At 46.9% G+C, this 20,341-nt stretch overlaps 1 protein-coding gene across 1 annotated transcript in view; it reads right to left on the minus strand.

The window, feature by feature from the left end:
* Positions 1 to 20,341, minus strand: part of LOC119951991 (multidrug resistance-associated protein 5-like) — a 269,580-nt gene that overhangs the window by 173,928 nt on the left and 75,311 nt on the right. The window contains exons 6-7 of the mRNA XM_038775439.1: positions 11,068 to 11,301; positions 6,416 to 6,589 (exon numbers count right to left, since the gene is read on the minus strand). Of these exons, the coding sequence (XP_038631367.1) occupies positions 6,416 to 6,589; positions 11,068 to 11,301 (408 nt within the window). The remainder of the gene's footprint in view (positions 1 to 6,415; positions 6,590 to 11,067; positions 11,302 to 20,341) is intronic.

Consider the following 20,341-nt stretch of genomic DNA (forward strand, 5'->3'; position numbering starts at 1 on the left):
CATGCAGGGAAACAGAAAGTGCAGGTAAACACAACAGGTCAGTCAGTTTCTGGGGTGAGAAGAGACAAGTTCAAGCTTGGCCCTTCTTTAGAACTGAAAATTTAAAAAGGAATAAGTATTTTAATCAAATCAGAATAGGTGGGGAGGGAAAAGAAAATGGACCAACACAGGTGGAAGTATCACTGGAATGTCTGTAACCTGCCTCAAGGAAAAGCAGGATTTGGTTAGATAATTTAATGATCTTTGTAGTGGACAATGGAAAATAAGTATTAAAGACATCAAAGGAACAAAGAGCATATAGATGACGAAGGACGTGAGAGACTTGGGGAGGAATGTTCTGCCTCTGGTGACGAGTTTGGTGGTGGGGCATTTAATTTGCGGGAGGGTGGTGGTTGAGGACACCCACTGCCCCATCTCCACCCTGCTGAAGTAGGTTGTGAGTAGGCCTGCGGACAGCCTTCTCGTTCTGTTGTCAACTGAGGCACTTAAGTGGACTCCCATTGCCTCCACAAGATTATGACCCTGATCAGCAAGCGTGCTCTTAATACTTCCATATATGTAGATAATATATTGGGTCAAATTTTCTCATTTCTGCACAGAGTGCAGGACATTAATAAGGTCAGGTAGAGTCGATATGGTTTTATGAACGGGAGCATACCTATTTTAAAACGGGAAGTTGGAAGAACTGCTGCTGAGGGGATTGGAGGAGGTGAGGTGAGTAGCCACCTTCGAAGTTGAGCGTACAGCCTCAGGGCACTGGAGCTGCTGCCCCGGGGGGGGGGGGGGGGGGGGGGGGGGGGAGGAGCCCTCGGTTGGGTGGGGTGGAGGGGGGGTGGGACAGCGACCTGCAGGTCCAACAGACAGCCCCCCCAATTGTGTATACCCGTAACAGGGGCAAATTCAGCTGCTGCCTGTCCATCTCACCGAACAGCCCCAGGTCATGGCCCTGTCCATAGAACCATTGAATTTACAGTGCAAGAGGCTATTCAGCCCATCAAGTCTGCACTGTCCTTGGAACGAGCACCCTATGTAGACCCACGCCTTCACCCTATCCCTTTAACCCACCAACCTTTTTGGACACAAGGGCAATTTAGCATGGCCAATCCACCTAACCTGTACATCTTTGGAGAGTGGGAGGAAACCGAAACACCCAGAGGAAACCCACGCAGACACTCCCACCCAGGGAGAAAGTGCAAACTCCACACAGACAGTCACTGGTGGCTGAATTGAACCTGGGACCCTGAAGCTGTGAAGCAGCAGTGCCAACCACTGAGCCACCATGCCGCCCACGTGTTCGTGGGAGTATGGTGAATGTCACTTTATCTCCCTCTGACAGTAGCAGCCTCTGGCTACCCAGCGGAAGTCTATTGGCTAATAGGGAATTCACATTGTTACCTACAGTTCCAGGTGGTGTTTGTTGTTTGCTCCTGCTGATGGCTGCAAATGCCTGGAGATTACTGCTGTGACTTCTTTCCTTTTCTGTAGCCGGAAAGAAGGACAATTTTTTTGTGATATACCTGGGTCCTGGAACACCGGGCTCAGTTGGATGTATGAATCCAGGAGGCAATCCGGTTTGAAGCAAGAAAATGCTGCGGGACTTGGTGCATGACATTGATCCAAATGGGCCACCTGATGAAGCCATTGAAGAGATACTTTTGCAGATTGCTAATGCTTTTGTTGCTGGTGTGGTGAGTGCTGCATGTAACTGGCAAGTCAACACAGGTTAAACACATTGGAAGTCAAGGATGTTCAACTGCACCTTTGTGCCAGTGGAATATGTGGATGCCAGGATTTGGTTCCAATGAGATTGTGCCGTGTGGGAGTGTCTGCGCAGCTGCGGCTCCTGGACGGAGAATGACACTGATACGTGGAACAAGTCACACATTGATGGACAGATCATTTCTACAACAATGTTCTGGACATGATAACACATTCTCAGGCTTATCCTCCCTTTCTGTTGAGGAACCTGCGAGGGGATCATACCGTATGTTTGTTTGTTTCTTTGTGAAAATGTGATGATATAACTTTGTTTGGTACCAATATGGAACAGTGATGTTTCCTTGTTGTTTAATGGTTAATGTGATATGTGGAATGTTACATAGTTGACATTCAAATCTTTGTTACTGTTGTTTAATAAAAAAGAAAATTCTCAAGTGGAGTCCTGTGGGCAGATGTGCCATCTTTCAGGCAAGTATTACTGCCGAGCATCCCAATCAGACTGTGTGGCCTGGACACTTTGCCTGAACACTGATGGAGTCAACACAACAGAGGCAGCAGCCAACAATTAAAAACGCTAGAGCTGGCCTCAGCAATGGGGATATCCCCACGACCAGACGGTGTGTGTGTGTGCATCGGCGGGGGGCTACCTGAGCCCGATCCAAGTTATGTTCCGGCAGGTGTCTGAGGTTCGAGGTCCGGTGCCCAGGGATCCCTGCTATGGCTGGGGGTGTACGTGCATGGCAGGGTACCTCAGCACAACCGGCTTGTTGGATGGCACCTTGAGAAAAGGCGAGGAACATAAGGGTGGGGGAGGGTTGGTGGACTTGAGGATCCTGGATAGAAGCCAACTGATTGTTGGGCTATCATCCTCTCCAATTCCTTACAGATATCACATTACTGATGTCATTGTGGACCTCCAGCAGCTGCCCTCACGGTGCTAGTGACAGTCTAGGGCGCCAGACGCTGGAGAAGGCCGCGGCAGCCGTGTCGACGGAGGCTCAAGACTGTAGCCCATGTGCAGGGATCCACCCCACACCCTGAGGACCTGGACGCCCATCAGGCCGGGAGGTATCCAGAGGGGGAGGCCAGCGACAGCCCAAGGTCTATAGTTCTCCTTGGTCATTTGAGGAGATGTCGGACAGCATGTACCGCAGGAGGCTCTGACTCAACAAGGGGATGGTGTGGCACCTGTGCTGTGCCCTTATCGAGTTGGCGCCCATAGAGGAGGAGGCTACCCGATTCCAGTGGCTGTGAAGGTCACTGGAGCTCTGAACGTCTACGCCTCAGGTTCATTCCAGGGCTCGAGCAGGGAATTGGGTGGCATTTCACAACCTGCAGCCCACAAGTGCATCCATGAAGTCACGGGTGACCTGTCTGCCCGGGCAGTTGACTACATAAACTTTGACCTAGACCTAGCCCAACAAGATGTCCATGCAGCAAGATTCCCCAATTGTGTGCCAACTTCTCCTGCAGGAACAAAGAGAGGGCATTGTGACCCGCTTGCTTGTAGCATGGGTACCACTGCTGGACATGGGTGGGCTGTGCTGGTGGATGCCAGGACATGTTGGGACATAGGTGCGGTATTGTGCTGGGGGGGGAGGGTATGGTGCCAACCGCCAGCTCATTGGAGGGAGGGGGCGGGTGGGGAAGAGGTCTGGGGGCGGCAGGCAGGACCGGTGCCAGGGAGACAATGCCACTTTACTCATCATGTGGCTCGCTGGAGGCTGTTGAGCTTCTTACGGCACTGGATGGTGGTCCTCCTGGTTACATTCCCCGAGCTGACAGCAGCTGCCATTGCCTCCAAGGCAGCACCAGCTGACCCCCCCCCCCCTTCGGGGAAACAGGTGTACCATCGCAATCCCACTGCGTCTAGCAGTCTGACCAGGTGGCATCACCAAAATATGGGGCTGGTCTGTACACTGTCTGTGATTTGTTCGTAGGGAGCGGTTTAAGATATGCTCCCCATCATTAGTAGGGAACTGCCAGGCGTGGTCCAGGCGAATCAGCTGGCGGGACAGTTATTTCCGCCATGAAGCCTTTGGGCATCATTACTGGCCCTAATTGACGTTAGATACCGGTCGCGGTCATGTCGGGTCAGCTGTCGAGAAGCACCCAGCAAGTCACGCTTGCTACCATACTTAGTGCTTCTCCTGATAGATTGCGCCCAAAATTCCGGCACAGATTAGGTGCGTAGGAAAAAAAAATTTGCAGAGGGAATTTAATGTTGAAATGCAAGATTTTCCAATTTGGTCGGAGGAATAGAAACACAGAATATTATTAAAATGGCCAGAGACTGCAGAATACTGCTGTGGAGGGGGATTTGGGTGTCCTCATACACGAATCACTAAATGTTAACATGCAGGCACAGCATGTAATTTGGAATACAAGTGGAATGTCTGCCTTTATTGTGAGGGGGATGAAGAACAAAAGGAGGGAAGTTGTGCCGTAACTATACTGGACTGCACCTCGAGTACTGTGCACAGTTTTAGTCTCCTTACTTTAGGAAGGATATACTTGATTGGAAGCAGTTCAGAGAAGGTTCACAAGGTTGATTCCTGGGATGAAGAGATTAACCTATGAAGAAAGGTTGAACCTATATTAATTGGGAGATTAGAAAAATCTGAGGTGATCTTATTGAAATATATAGGGGGGAATTTACGACTGTTCTTGCCAGCGGGATCGAGCCCCCGCCACGGGTTTTCTGGTTGTGGGGAGGTGAATTCAATAGGAAATTCCATTGGAGTGATGGGGGAAGAAGGACCCGCTGCTGGACAATGATAGGCCGTCTCCCACCGCCGTGAAACATGGAAACTCTCCCCCATAAGATTTGACAGAGTAGATGCCCCTTGTAGGGTTATCTAGAACAAAGGGGTACAGTTTCACAACCATGGCATTAAAGGCAAAGATGAGAAGGAATTTAATCTTTCAGAGGGTTGTTAATCTTCTGGAATTTCCTACCCCACAGATCAGTGGTGGCTGGTCACTGAACACATTCAACTGAGTATGACAGATTTTTATCTACAATGCAGTCAAGGGTGAAGGCAGTGGGGGGAAGGCTGCTGGCATGAAATGTGATTTGAGGCAATGATAAGAAGGGTTTAAGGGCTGGATGGACTACTCTTTCTATTTCCTATGTTCTTATGTTCTCTGATGTCTTTAGTTTCTTTCATAGTTCCTTCCATTGTATAAAAGAACAGTAAGAACACCAGGTTAAAGTCCAACAGGTGTGATTCAAACACGAGCTTTCGGAGCGTTTGAATCAAACCTGTTGGACTTTAACCTGGTGTTGTAAGACTTCTTACTGTGCTCACCCCAGTCCAACGCCGGCATCTCCACATCATGTATAAAAGAACATCTCGATCATCTAACAATCTACTGTTTTTCTTTACAGTAGATAACATTCCATTTCATCGATACCTCTTTCTTTTTCTTTCTCCTACGCTGTGCTCTGATTTTATTAAAATGCTTGTTCATCATTTCTTTCTCAGTTCTGAGGAGAGGTTCTCGCCACAGAAGTTGATTGGTCTGCATCTTTCCACCGTTTCATTTTTGTTTCAGATTTCTAGAATTTGCATCTTTTGACCTTTTGGCTTACATTTCTCATTTGCCAGCCATTCTATCCTGGATAGGATTGAAATTTCTCACTTGCAGTTCACTGGGCCTATCATCAGCAAACATGGGAGAGAAATAGCCTGTGATTGGATGAGCAGCTCTTTGCAGAATCTGTCGCTTCCACTTATCTATATTTTCAACACTAGCCTGTAGGCTGGATGGAACCTCTTGGTGGGCTAACTCTGGCCCACGCGCCATGTGGTGGGCAATCCTGTTCTACATTAACCCATGCAACCCAAGCACTGCCGTTAAAAGTTAGGGGGCCAACCCCTCCGGCGTCCATCTAAGTGCAGAGAATTCCGCACTTTCAGGGGCTGTTGAGGCTGGAATGGTTGGCGCTGCTTCTCCCGCCGGCGTGGGGACTTAGTCAGAAAGAGAGCAACAAAGTAGGTAGAACACAAAGAATAATACAGCACAGGAACAGCCCTCCAAGCCTGTGCCGATCAGGATGCCTGCCTAAACTAAACATTCTGCACTTCCAGGGTCTTTATCCCTCTATTCCCATCCTATTCATGTATTTGTCAAGATGCCTCTTAAACGCCGCTATCGTATCTGCCTTCACCACCTCCACCGGCAGTGCGGTCCAGGCACTCACCATCCTCTGTGTAAAAAACTTGCCTTGCACATCTCCTTGAAACTTTCCCCCTCACACCCTTACACCTATGTCCTGTAGTAATTGACTTTTCTACCCTGGGAAAAACGTCCGACTATCCACAGATTGGCAGAATAAAATGAAACTGTTTGGAAAGGTTTTGCGAGCAAAATGTACAAAAGCAAAACATTTACAAGAAATGAGCAATGGAATATGTACAGGACTACTGTGTTTCCATACTCGTTTTAAAATGACAATCTTGTCAAGCACTCAGCTCATTACATCTGGCTCTGAACTCTAATCCTAAAGGTGAAAATATAGCTACTGCAAACTACTGCCTCAACTCAATTTCACAAGAATTTACCTTTAATAATTTTACATGAAATACAAACAGAAAAGTAGACAACTCTTCTTTATTACTTTCATTTGTATTCCCCCCACTAATATAACTCACCAGAAATATAGGAGACAAAAAACATGTAGAGTGCCTACCAGGAATGGATAGATAAGAAAGAAAACAGCTGATCCCAGCAGGGCAGTAGGTCCGAGGAAGAATGCAGTGTAGATGATTCCGAGTATGGCGACAAGGGGGCCTCCTGTCAACATGGAACCCACAGAGGCCACTTCAAAGAGACGTTGTCCATCGTTTGAGCATATATTCACCAACTGAAAAAGAATGACAAGCTTAATGTTCAAATCTGTGACAACTTAAGGAATCCTGGGAAATCCAGTCATCTTGTCAGCTAGTTTATAACTTCCTGTGCAATTGAATAGTCAGAGTTGAAAACTTGAGTCATAGAAATAACTGTTTTAAGATCAGAACTGAAAATTGGGGATTTAATGGACATTGAGTTGGGGGATGGGGAGGGAAATGGAAAGGTTTAGACGGGTAATCTAGAAACACAAACGAGTCTCAAAGCAGGAAGGGTGAAGGCAGGGTGGACAGTAAATAATTCCAGAGGGCAGGTGTATAAGTGCTGAATAGGTAGCTATTTGTAAGCCAATGTATTATTTACTTTTTCGTTTGATATATTAATTATTTATTAACTATGTAACTGGTTCTTTATTTCTTCAATATTAATTAATCCTGACCAGTTGTGGTGAACTCTGTCTCCGGGTGGTAACTTGGAACATTTAAGTGAAAGAAGAACCCAGACCAAAGATATCTGAAGAATGGTACTGAACTGCACTGTCGGCTCAAAACCCAAAGCATGACGGTCGATTTAGTCAAGTCAAAAGCCTAGCCAGAAATAGCCAGGTCTGCAAAATGAATTAAACTGTGCAGGAGAACTGGCCTTAAACTGGGTGACAGACCATTTTGTGCTTGTTGGAGGTAATAAAGATGTCTGTGTACCAGCTTGGGGGTTGATAACAGTGTAAGAGATAGCAAAGTGGGGTCGGGCTGGTTCTATTCTTTCAAGCATGACCTTGTCAAGGACCGAGGAAATAAGAACAAGGGAAAGACACTGATGTAATTGAAAACCAATTGAATGGGCTAAAAACAGGTATTACCTTATATTGCGCAGGACCATAACAAAAAAGATATAAAGAGGCAGTGAGTTAGAGTGAATTGCTCAGTGACTCAGAAGTCATGCATGGAAATAGTCAGCAGATTGATCATTGGGACGGACTCCGGCTTGCAGTGACCAAACAACCAGCATTGTCATGTGTATGTACTATTTAGAAGAACCTGGAGATCAGATATTGGGTCTTACAAATTAATTAAGGAATTAAAGAAGTGAGGGATGGCAGGTCGGGTGTTAGAGGAATATTGAGTTTGTGTAAGGACATGAAGCAAGGAGAAATCAAGAATATAGTGTGTAGTGAAGCCATGATAAGATTCAAAAATGAAATCAAGAATTTAGAAATTTTCACATTGGAGCAAGGTTCAAATTTCAAAAACGAAAAGGTGATGGAATTGTGGGGCTTAGTGCACAGGACATGGGCTGAAGTGATTTGGATGAGCTTGTAAAGAATTGTCGAATGGAAGCCAACTAGAAGAGTGTTTCAAAAGTCAAGCCTGAGGTGATTAAATTTATTTTAAAATATTTTTTATTCACCATATTTTCATCATTTTCGCCATACAAATAAAAAAACGAAACAAATCAACCCCAACAAAATCAAACAGAAAAGAAAGCACTCCCCCTCCGCCCACTCTCCTCCCTCCCCCCCTCAACATTCAACACCAATCCTCCCAAAATTGCATAATAAACAAACCCCAAGAATTGTAGAACCCCTCGTTCATCCCCCTCAGCTCCAACTTCTCCTTCAAAACCTCCAGCAGGTTGCCCCGCCACGCTGAGGCACAGGGTAAAGAGACTAACCTCCAGCCCAACAGGACGTGCCCATGAGCGATCAGCAAGGCAAAGGCTAAAACGTCTGCCCCTGCACCTCTCTGCAACTTGGGCCGGTCCAACACCCCAAAAATGGCTTCGAGGGGACCGGGCTCCACATCCATATGCAAGACCCCCGGGATCGTGCTTAATATCTCTCGCCAAAACCTTTCCAGCATCGGGCAGGACCAAAACATGTGAATGTGGTTTGTGTGTCCCTCCAACATCGCTTACAGGCATCCTCCACCCCCTCAAAGGACATTCTCCACAGCCTGCTCATCTTTGCTTTTGTAAGGTGCACCCTATGCATGACTTTCACTGTATCAGCCCCAACCTTGTACACGGGGTTGAGGCATTCACCCTCTGCAGCACCTCACAACATAATCCTTCTTCCATTGCCCCCCCCCCCCCCCTCACCAGCTCCTCCTTGCCTTAATCCCCTCCCTAGACACCCTGTCCTCCTCCAGGATCCTCCCCTAGATGGCCAAAACAGCCCCCCTTTCCAATATGCTCACTGACTGCACTGCCTCCAGCAATGAGGAGGCTGGCGCTATTGGGAAGTTTGGGAAAACCTTCCTTGCAAAATCTCGAATCTGCAGGCACCTAAACGCTTCCCCCTGCGCCAACCCATACTTCTCCCCCACTCCTCCAAGCTTGCAAATCATCTTCCAAGAAACAAGTCCTTTATTCCTTTGATCCCCCTCTCATCCCATCTCCGAAACCTCGTATCCATCCGCCCAGGATCGAACCCATGATTCCCCTAATCGGCATCCCTCCAGCCCGCCCCCCACCTTAAAATGTTGCCTAAAATGGCTCCAGGTCTTCAAAGTGGCTTGAGGTGATGAAATAAGAAAGTTAAGTGGGATGATTCACTGCCATTGCTCTTCGTAATCCCACATCACCATCTCAGCTGTTATTGGCTGTGACTGATAATTGTTTTTAAATTTTCTCATGTCTCCTAATAGCTGAAGTAAATATGATAAAGCCATTTACTCATCTCCTGTTTTTCATTGAACCTGTATTTTGATCTTTGTATTCCTTTTGATTGTGTGTACAACGGTTTGTGTTTTCTTTGTGCCTCCTGTTGTCAAGATTGGGGGTCTTAGAGGGGGTTGTTCATGATCTGGACTTTCTGATGATGCTGGAGGCAAGTCTTTTGGTAAATTTTACCCTTTAATCAACATTATACTAACTATGTACAATGCAGCCTTTGCACAGGGCTTTACATAAAATGGGGGCGGGGGGTTAGCTCACTTGGCTAGACAGATGGTTGGTGATGCAGAGTAAGGCCAGCAGCACGTGTTCAATTCCCGTACCAGCTGAGGTTATTACCCCTCTTGCCTGAGGTGTGGTAATCCTCAGGTTGAATCACCACCAGTCAGTTCTCCCCCCTCAAAGGTAAAGCAGCCTATGGGAATCTCGGACTATGGTGACTTTTATTATATAAAATTATCATCACTGATGATATAGACTATGGGTGGGATTCTCCGTCCTGCTGGCTGGTCAATGGAGTTTCCCATTGTGGGGCAGCCCCATGCCGTCGGGAAACCCCCCGGGCTGCCAGCAAAACGGAGCATCCCATCGGCGGAGAATTCAGCCCTATATATTAACTTATTTAACATTAAACCATTACACTACACTCCTTTTGTTCTGTTCATTTTTAAATGTTATTCAGCTAGAATGTTTTGTATGGAAATATCAACTTATTCTACCCAGATGCTGAATCACCGGAGTGTTTAGCCAGCATTTTTGGTTTCTGTTTCAGATTTCTAGTATCTTCAGTTTCTTGCTTCTTGCTTTTGAAGGCATGATTGAAAATATTGTTTTGGATATTCTCCTCGAAACCAGAGACTGAAACAGTAAGGCAGGCGATTCAAAGAGTGGCCAATGAGGAAGTGTCAAGATGCACAAGAAGAACCTTAATCTGTTTTTCTCTCATTTCTCTTCACCACACCTTCATTTTTAATTATACCAATTCTTACTTTCATGCCCTCTGAAATGGCCTAGCAGGTCACTCAGTACCTCCTGACTATTACCCATTCTGCTCTCCCTCAATTTTGTCTCTCTCCCCCTTTTTAGTTCTTAGTTTTATTTCTCTCCCTCTTAGGCCAGCATTTTCCGGTCCCAGTACAGCGGGTCTCACTGTGGCGGATGCGTTGAGCCAGCCAAAAGTCCATTTACTTTGGTGGGGCTGGAATGTCCTGCCAGCAGGTGAGGCTGGAAAATCCCACCCTTACAGTTTCTTTCTTATTTTCTGTCAATTTCATTTTTTTCTCTTCTTTCTGTATATCACTTATGCTTTTAAACTTACTTTTTCGTATTCAGTCCTCATTTTATCTCTGCAATAGCTATCTTCTCATTTTACTTTATGCCATGATGTGGAAGGAGCTGCGCTCCGAACGCTCGTGTTTGAAACAAACCAGTTGGACTTTAACCTGGTGTTGTAAGACTTCTTACTTTATTTTATGCAGTATAGGAAATGATGCCTTGGGACAGGGTAGCAGCAGAGATCAGGGCCTTAAGCAGACTCGGGTTCCAAACTTGAAATAAAATCAAGGACAAGGGTGCTGAAATAAAGTTTTACAGGACAGCTCAAGCTGAATAATGCTCAAGCTGAATAATGCTCAAGACTTTCTTGACTGCCCTGGATATGGTAATGCTAATAATTCTGAGGGAATGGTTTCATTGTGTGAATTTCTTTGTTCAAAATTCTGCTTCAGATGCTCCTCTGCCACATGAGCATTCAAATAGATACAAGAATATGAATAGAGAATTTTTCACAAGCAACATACCCATTAAGGAAATGCTTACTTCGCCAACTGTCACATCTTTTGTGTTTCGTAGTTTGAGAATTTTTTCAAAGGCCAGATTAAGTAACGCTCCTCGGAGTCGAGTTCCAGTTCGATAGTTTAAAGCCCAGGTCAAAGCAAATGACCACGAACGTATCAACTCTGCTGAAAAAATGCCCAACACTAAGAGCAGCCCATACTGAAGATTTGATTCGGACGCCTGAGCATACTCCAAAAGTTTCCGAATGACAAGAGCCTGTTGGGAAAGAACAAATGGACAATATCATTCTATTCTAGATCACCATGGAAAATACTTTTCAAGAAAGTGAATTGTTAATCTGCATTTTATTTATTTGAATGATCTCAGCACAAGGAACTACACATAGCAGTGCAAAGAGACACTCAGAAAAAGACAAGACCAGAATATCTTTATATAAGAAATATATATTCAATGGAAGATTTCATGGTTTCAAATAAAATATTGTACAAGGATTGTATCATTTTGTAATTTCATTTTCTGTGGTTTAACAATATAACTGTTGTCCATTTTTCAAAAAAATTGTACTTTTCTTTAGTGAGCCAAAGATCATCAGGAATAAGAGCAGGCGAGGTGGGGTGGGAGCAGGGGAGGTTGCCATTTCTAAGCTTCAACATACAAAGTTCCTCCCAAAAAATGCAATTTCTTAGAGGTACACATGTTTCTATATTAATGATATAAGCTGGTTCATGAAAACAGACATCACATCAGTTTTTCCTCAGAAGTTGTCAAGAGCAGAGAGATGGGTGTAATTTTAAAATTGAATGCACACAAAATAGCTTTATTTAAAATTATTGTTCATTGGATGTGGGTGTCACTGGCAAGGCCAGCACTTATTACCACCCCCAATTGGCCTTGAACTGAGCGACTTGCCAGGCCATTTCAGAGGGCATTTAAGAATCAACCATCATGCTGCACTCACATGTTGGCCAACCAGGTAACAAAAGCAGATTTTCTTTCCCAAAGGCCATTAGTAAACCAGATGGGTTTTTACAACAATCAAAAATGGTTTCATGGACATCATTAGACTTTTAAAGATCCAAAGCTGGTCAAAGATGGGGCTGAAGTGCAAGCAAAAATTGAGGAGTAGAGCCTTCAGATATTGTAAAAGGGGCTGCAGCCTCTCACACTGAACAAAAATGTGGAACACAAACTCCTTAGGGCTGCAGAAAACACAGGCGACCTGGAAGTCTGTGAACTGACATAACCTTTTATTGCATGGCACTGCTGCATGCAACACCCTCCATGCCTACTCCTCAATGGAGAAAGGGAGGATTCCCGCACGCCTCCTCCAGATGACGGGATGGAATATTAGGGCATGTCTGGATGGCCAATGAGGGAGAGGGAATGGAAGGTGTGCAGCAGAAACCCATACAGGAAACTCCTCGAAGCAAAGTGGACATCATTTAGGTTTGGAAGGATCACTCATCAAGCCTTTTGATTATCCTGCTGCTGTTACATTGATCTCTTATTGTGGATGGCAAAATTAGTTGTTGCTACTAACATTTCCCCAATGGGGAGTTTGCAACGGTATTTACTTTATGTGAGTGAGTATTTGGAAAATGTAGTGTCAAACATTGGACATCTCAGGCTTCCATGCCTCCCTTCAGCTTGCTATTGTTTCCGCATTTAAAGCTGAATGTTCTTCCAAGCTTAGTCCTCATCCTCCCCATGCATCACACTGAACTAGGGAAGTAAGACTCACTCAGGAATATTTCAAATGTCTATAAGAGGGGTTTGAGCATGCAATGTCATCTTGATGTAGCTGTCTCACTGCCAGGGTAGCTCATTAGCAGTGTTTTACATTATCATTGTGTAAAGGCACAGCATACAACTCTATATAGAATTCATTCAATCATAGTGCCAAATCGTTGATTTGGGCTATATGGGAAGGACAGGCCTTTATGAGCTAGACAATTGTGAGAGTTCGCTGATAGAAATGCTCTGCACATTTTCCAAGGCTTCAGTAGGTCTATGAGGAAAGATGTTGTCATTGGCTGATGCGTCAATACTGACTGGACCATGTTTCATCATGAAAAGTTCATCCGGGACATAAATTTGGCAGGTCTCAAACAACTGCAGGTTCCTGAGTGTTAGTAAACAAAGAACTCATTGTCCTGGTGAGGAACTCCCTGTAAGGACAATTCAAACACACCTTTGGGTGCGTGATAAGGAGTTGCAGATCACATCAATGTCCCGGTGTGTGAGGCGCTGTTGGGAGTCAACAGCAGGGTGATACTTCGTCATAATGCATCCATCAGAACTGGCGATGGGAGGCATGAAGGTCTTCGGATGCTGCTCCTTCTTGAGGCATTCAAGCTAAACTATTTCAGATTTTCTTTATGGTTTGGGTTATATAACTAAGTTGGTGTCATACTGACGTGGCCACAAACATAGTGATGCTGTGCTGGAAAGGACTGTATTCTGCTCCAGGATATCACTGCAGGAATTCCTCAGGGTAGTGCCCTTGGCACAACCATCTTCAGCTACTTCATCAAAGATCTTCCTTCCATCATGAGGGCAGTAGTGGGGATGTTCGCTGATGAGTGCACAATGTTCAGCACCATAGACACTCTAGATACTGAAGCAGTCCATGTCCAAATTCAGGAAGACATGGACACGATCCAGATTTGGGTTCACAAGTGTCAAGTAACATTTACACTTGCAAGGCAATGACCATCTCCAACAAGGGAGTATCGAACCATTGCCCCTTGACATTCAATGGCATTACCATAGCTGAATCGCTCACTATCAACATCCTGGCGGTTAACATTAGTGAGAAACTGAACTGGGCCAGCCATTGAAATAGTGTGGCTACAACAGCAGGTCAGAGGCTGTGAATCCTGTGGCGAGTGACTCGCCTCTTGACTCCTCTGTCCACTATCTACAAGGTGCAATTGAGAAGTATGATGGAATACACTCCCCTTGTCTGGATAAGTGCAGCTTCAACAACACTCAAGAAGCTTGACACCATCCAGGACAAGGCTGCCCACTTGATTGGCACCCCATCCACAAATATTCACTCCCTCCACCACCACTGCACAGTAGCAGCAGTGCATACCATCTACAAGACGCACTGCAGGAACTCACCAAGGCTCCTTAGACAGCATGTTCCAAACCCAGGACTGCTACTATCTAGAAGGACAAGGGCAGAAGATACATAGGAACACCAGCACCTGAAAATTCCCCTGCAAGCCACTCACCATTCTGACTTGGAAATATAGCTGGGTCAAAATTCTGGTTCTCCCTCCTAACTGCAGGGGTTCAAGAAGGCAGCTCACCACCATCTTCTCAAGGACAATTCAGGATGGGCAATAAATACTCGCCAAGCCAGAGAAGCCTGCATCCCTTAAATTATTATTTTTTTAAATGTGGAACTGTTTCAGTATCCTGTAAGTTTCAATAAAATCCTCCCTCATCCTTCTAAACTGGAACTATTTCCAGATATGTGTTGATGGAGTGCAATCCACATTGCACAGTGGCAACATGTTGCAACGGCTACAGTGCATTCCAAGGATGATCCCATTGTTATGGCAGAGGTGACTATAGCTGCTTCTGTGATCTTTGTGAGATTTCTGCTTTCTCCTGGGGTGTTCCTGCTGAGAGCAATGGTATTGTGGCATCTCCTGCATTGAAGGCTGAAGAGAGTCTTGATTGTGGAAACTAATCACAGCTTTATTCTTCCTGGAACCTTGCGGCTATGGAGGTTGTCACAGGCACGCTGGGTAGCTCGTCTGAATCTTCAGCCTCTTCAAAGTCATCCCCTTCCTCAGCCTCCTCATTTGAGGAGATGTCTCACTCCTCAATGCCGCCCTCAGGGAAATCATCCCATCCTGGCAGTGCACGGTTGTGTAGGGATAATGATGATGTTGGAGACCCTCTGCGGTGACCACTGAAGAGCCTTGCCTGACCGGTCCAAACATCGAAGGTGCATCTTCAGACAGCCAATGATTTACTTGATTATGGACCTTGTGGCGAATGTGCAGCAATGTAACACTCCTCAGATGCACTCTGAGCAATTGTCAGTGGTCATTGTCCATGCCTTCTGGGGTACCCTATATCAGTGTTATTCAAAGTCGGTGGCGCAACCCGTGGGTGGGTCACAAGCGGGTGTCGGGAGGGTCGCGGAGCCGTTGTCCGCGGCGCTCCCGATCGCGCAAATCCCCACGCAGCAGCCGGCTTTTCATATCGCCCGCCGGCTAAAAAGCGGCCGCGAACATGTTAAAAAAAAAATTCAGCCGCATTGTGCATATGATCATCGGCGTGCATGCGCATTCCGCGAACATGAAAAAAAATTTGGACGCATTACGAATGCGCGCCGATCATCGGGCACCCTCAGTGCGGCCGCTATTTTGTAAAAAACGGTTGCAGCTTTTTGTTTTACAAGTTCTGTAGTGGTTTTTATTCATTTATTTTATTCATTTCATTTTTTTTACAAGTTCGGGGCGGGGGTTTTCATTTTTTTCACTCATTTGATTTTTTTTGTTTACAAGTTCAGGGGGGTTTATTTGATAAAATTTTACAGGAAAAAAATTCAGAACTTTGGACAGATGGAGACTCCATACTTTCCGACACGGGAAGGCTTCTCCTTTATCCAACAGGTTCCATTGGAGGAGCGTGTACAAGGGCCAAAGGAACCCAAAATCATTTCCTCAATTTTTGTCAGCAGCAAACAAGGTAAGAGAAAATGGTGGGTCGCGAAGGTCGGCTGGCGTGGGTCGCGAAGGTCGGCCGGGTTGGGTCCCGAAGGTTGGCTGGTTGGTAAAAATGGGTCCGCGGAAAAAAAGTTTGAAGAACACTGCCCTATGTCATCAAGGAGCCAAACTCCCTCCAAAGATCTGTGGCAGCTGGAGTGCCTCAGGTTGTACGAGTCGTGAGAGCAGGATCTGCTTTCAGTGTTCACAAATCTCCAGGGTATCTTTTTTAATTTTATTAAGGCATTTATGATTTTATAACAATAAACAATACAAATGTACACATAGTTCAGTGCGTAACATATCCCTATTCTAAACACAAAACAGCTAACTCCCCCATACCCCCTAACCCCCCCCCATCGAATCTGTTGACAGTTAAGTAAAGTCTGAGAAACCCAGCCATGTTACGAACCCAAATCCCTGATTTTGGGGGCTTCGAGTCTCTCCACGCTAATAAGATTTGTCTTCGGGCTATGAAGGAGGCAAAAGCCAAAACATCAGTCTCTCTCGCCTCCTGGGCCTTCCGACACTCCAAAGATCGCCACCTTTGGACTCAGCACCACCCTTGTTTTTAGTACTGCGGACATGACATCCGCAAATCCCAGCCAGTATCCCCTAAGCTTCGGGCATGCCCAAAATATATCGACATGGTTTGCTGGCCCTCCCACACACCTCACACACTTGTCCTCTATCCCAAAAAATTTGCTCATCCAGGCCAGTCAATGTGTGACCGGTGAACCACCTTGAATTGTATCAGGCTGAGCCTGGCACATGATGAGGACGTGTTGGCTCTGCTCAGAGCATCCTCCCACAGACCCGCCTCTACCTCCCCTCCCAGCTCACCTTCCCATTTACGCTTTAGCTTACCTATCTGGGTTTCCACCCACTCCATGAGTTCTTTATAGTTATCCAAAACCATCCCTTCCCCCACCCTCATTTTAGAAACTATCTTGTCCAGTATCCCTTTTGGCGATAAGAGCGGAAAAGTCGCATCCTGCGTGGCACAAAATCCCTTATCTGCAGATATCGAAACTCATTCCCTCCCAGCAATTCAAACTCCTCGAAATCCTCTAAACGTGGAAAGCTCCCATCAATAAATGGATTCCTCCAGCCTCTCAATCCCTGCTCTCTGCCATCTCCGAAACCCCCCATCCAGCCTCCCTGGACAAACCGGTGGTTGCCACAAATTGGAGCCCACACCAACGTTCCCTCCACTCCCATATATTTCCGCCACTGCCCCCAGACTCTAAGGGCCGCCGCCACTACCACCGGGCTTGTGGAGTACCGGGCCGGCGAGAATGGCAGAGGATCCGTTACCAATGTCCCAAACTTGTGCCCTTACATGATGTTGACTCTACTGGCTCCCACACCAAACCCCCCCCCGGATCATGGCTAAATTTGCCGCCCAGTCGTAATTACTAAAGTTCAACAGCACCAGTCCCCCCCCCTCACTTTTACCCATATTCAATTAATACCCCGAGAACCGGCCAAATTCCCCTAAGATCCGCATAATCTCCCCCATTCCCCCCCTAACGGGTCAGAAATGTATAGGCGTAGGTCGTCTGCATACAATGAGACCCTGTGTTCCATCCCCCCTCAGACTATCCCCTTCCAGTTCTTTGATGCTCTCAGCACCATAGGCAATGGCTCTATGGCCAAGACAAACAGAAGTGGGGAGAGAGGACATCCTTGCCTTGTCCCTCAGTGCAATTTAAAGTAGTCCAATCTCAGATGATTCATCCGCACATCCGCCACCGATAACTGGTATAGCAACTGAACCCAGTCAATAAACCCCTGCCCAAACCCAAACTGTCCCAGAACCTCCCACAGATAATTCAATTCCACCTGGTCAAAGGCCTTTTCTGCGTCCATAGCAGCCACTACCTCCGCCTCCCTCCCCTCGGAGAGCATCATGATCATATTTAGGAGCCTTCTAATGTTGGCCGTTACCTGCCTGCCTTTAACAAACCCTGTCTGGTCTTCCCCGATCACCTCCGAAACACAGTCCTCTATCTTTTGAGGCCAAAATTTTGTGCAGCAATTTGGCATCGACATTTGCATTGACCCACATTGCTCTGGGTCCTTCTCCCGCTTCAGGATCAGATATCGAAGCCTGCAACATTGTTGGGGGAAGGACACCTCGCTCCCTAGCCTCATTAAATGTCCTCACCAGCAGCAGGCCCAGTATCCCAGAGAACGTCTTGTAGAATTCACCTGGGTAGCCGTCTGGTCCCGGGGCCTTGCCCGACTGCATGGCCTCCAATCCCTCTACTACTCCCACAATCCCGATCGGGGCTCCCAACCCCTCCACTAACCCTTCCTCCACCTTCGGAAATTCCAACCATTCCAAAAACTGCCTCATCCCCTCCATCCCAAATGGGGGTTCCGACTCATACAGCCGACTGTAAAACTCCTTAAACACCCCATTCACCCCTGCTGGGTCCAAGACCGTGTTTCCCCCTCTGTCCTTCATTCTTCCCATCTCCCTGGCTGCCTCCCTCTTCCTTAGCTGGTGTAATAACATCCTACTGACCTTCTCACCATACTTATATATCCCCCCCCCCCTCAACTGCCCCACCACCTTTCCTGTGGGTAGCAGACCAAACTCAATCTGCAGCTTCTCGTACCAGCCTCCCCGAACAGGCGCCGGAATGTGACGACTAGGGGATTTACACAATAACTTCATTTGAAGCCTACTTGTGACAATAAGCGATTTTCATTTCATTTCAAACTAGTCACCTGCTCGCCCTCCACTGTGCTTCTGTGAGCTAGCCCGCCCAGCTAGCCCCCCCCCGCCCATGGTGCCAAGCATCCTACCCCCTAATGTTCTCCCTCCCTCCCGCTCAAACATACATATGCAAAACATCACAATCCCCAACATTGAAGAAAATACCATCCACCATCCCCCCACAAAAACAAAGTTAACCTGCACAGAAAACTGAGCAACTTCCCAAACAATTGGCACAAAAACACTACATACACAGCTCAAAAAGAAAATAAATTTAGCAGCACAGGCACAGAATTACTTGCCCCCACGTTCAGTGTCCTCAATCAGCTGCCAGTCTCCTGTCCTTGACAAAGTTCATCGCCTCATCCGGCAATCCGAAATAATGTTCTTGGTCCTCGTAGGTGACCCACAAACCAATAGTGTGTGTATGTCATCCTGAAGACTCTACTTAAATATATTCCTGAGACTTGTGCCTCTTTACAGTGGGTGCATTTCAACCTCAGTTGGCAACAGGTTCAAGTGGCATTTGGCCAGTTTCTACTGGGATTGGTTTTATCATTTTTAAACACTCACTCAATCTTTCTCGTTAAAAGTTTGGTCGTTAGGTAGTACAGAACTTGAGTACTGCTGAAAAGAGACATGTCGAAGTTTTTCGTCCTGCATTCATCATCATCAGGGCAGTTCGCAAGAATACCAGTATAAGGGGGAAACAAGTCCTTATGGAAAGTGAGTGCTGATTGGTTGGTAAGTGATTAGTCGAGGCATTGTCATGGAAAATTCACCAGGTCAGATGCGGATTTACACTTTTGGGGCCCCGCGCTCTCCCTCTTTATAGAGGTCCCATGTCACATCCCCACCCCGACCTCTGGGACCATGGAGGCCCACCGCTAATTACCTCAAGCCCGATCGCCAATGACATTAATCCCGAGCTATAATGATGTTAAGCCCCACCCCAAATGATGTCAACACTCAGTTCACACAATGTAAGGCACGAAACCCAAAATCTCACCCTCGCTGCCCGGTCGGGTTGATGCCCAGCCCAGCCCCCTCACTCTCAGCCCTGCTGCCTACCTATTTCCCAAGGCAAGACATCATCGCTTGTCTGGCCTTTATCACACCCCCTAATTGCTTCTCTGCTCACCTCTCGGCTCTCGTTCTCTTGGCTGGGCCTCCAGCCTCGGCGACCATTGGTGCTGTCTGGCCAGGCCACTGCACTTTCTCTCTCTCTCTTGCTGCCTGGTCCAGTTACTGCCCAGCCGTGCCAACCCTCTCACTCTCAGCCCTGCCTGGCTGGTCCCTGGTCGAGCCGACCCGTTCCCACTGGCCGCTGTTCCCTGGTGCTTGCTTGCCTGGCCTTTATCGCATCTCCCAATTGCTTCTCTGCTCACATCTCAGCTCAGGTGGCTGGGCCTCGAGCCTCGATGACCGGTTGTGCTCCTGGCTGTCTGCTACTACTGGCTATCTGGCCTAGTGATCCTTGTTCTTTTTGGTTGGTTGCCTGCCCGTCCTCCTCACAGGCCTGGAGGTAGAGAGTTGCCCCGCTGCACCTCTCAGTAGCTGTTGGTCAGCATCTCCTCCTCACCTTGCTGATGGCTTTGTGGCAAAGGCGGCGTACACTTTTGGGGGCATACACAGACACCACAGTTTGGGGCCATCCTATTGGTCAGGGCTCCACACGACAGCGCTATGTTCATAGAATTTACAGTGCAGAAGGAGGCTATTCGGCCCATCGAGTCTGCACCGGCTCCGGGAAAGAGCACCCTACTGAAGGCTAACACCTTCACCCTATAACCCAGTAACCCAACCCAACACCAAGGGCAATTTTGGACACTGAGGG

This window comes from Scyliorhinus canicula, chromosome 17, assembly GCF_902713615.1.
Source record: "Scyliorhinus canicula chromosome 17, sScyCan1.1, whole genome shotgun sequence".
NCBI classification, from domain to species: Eukaryota; Metazoa; Chordata; class Chondrichthyes; order Carcharhiniformes; family Scyliorhinidae; genus Scyliorhinus; species Scyliorhinus canicula.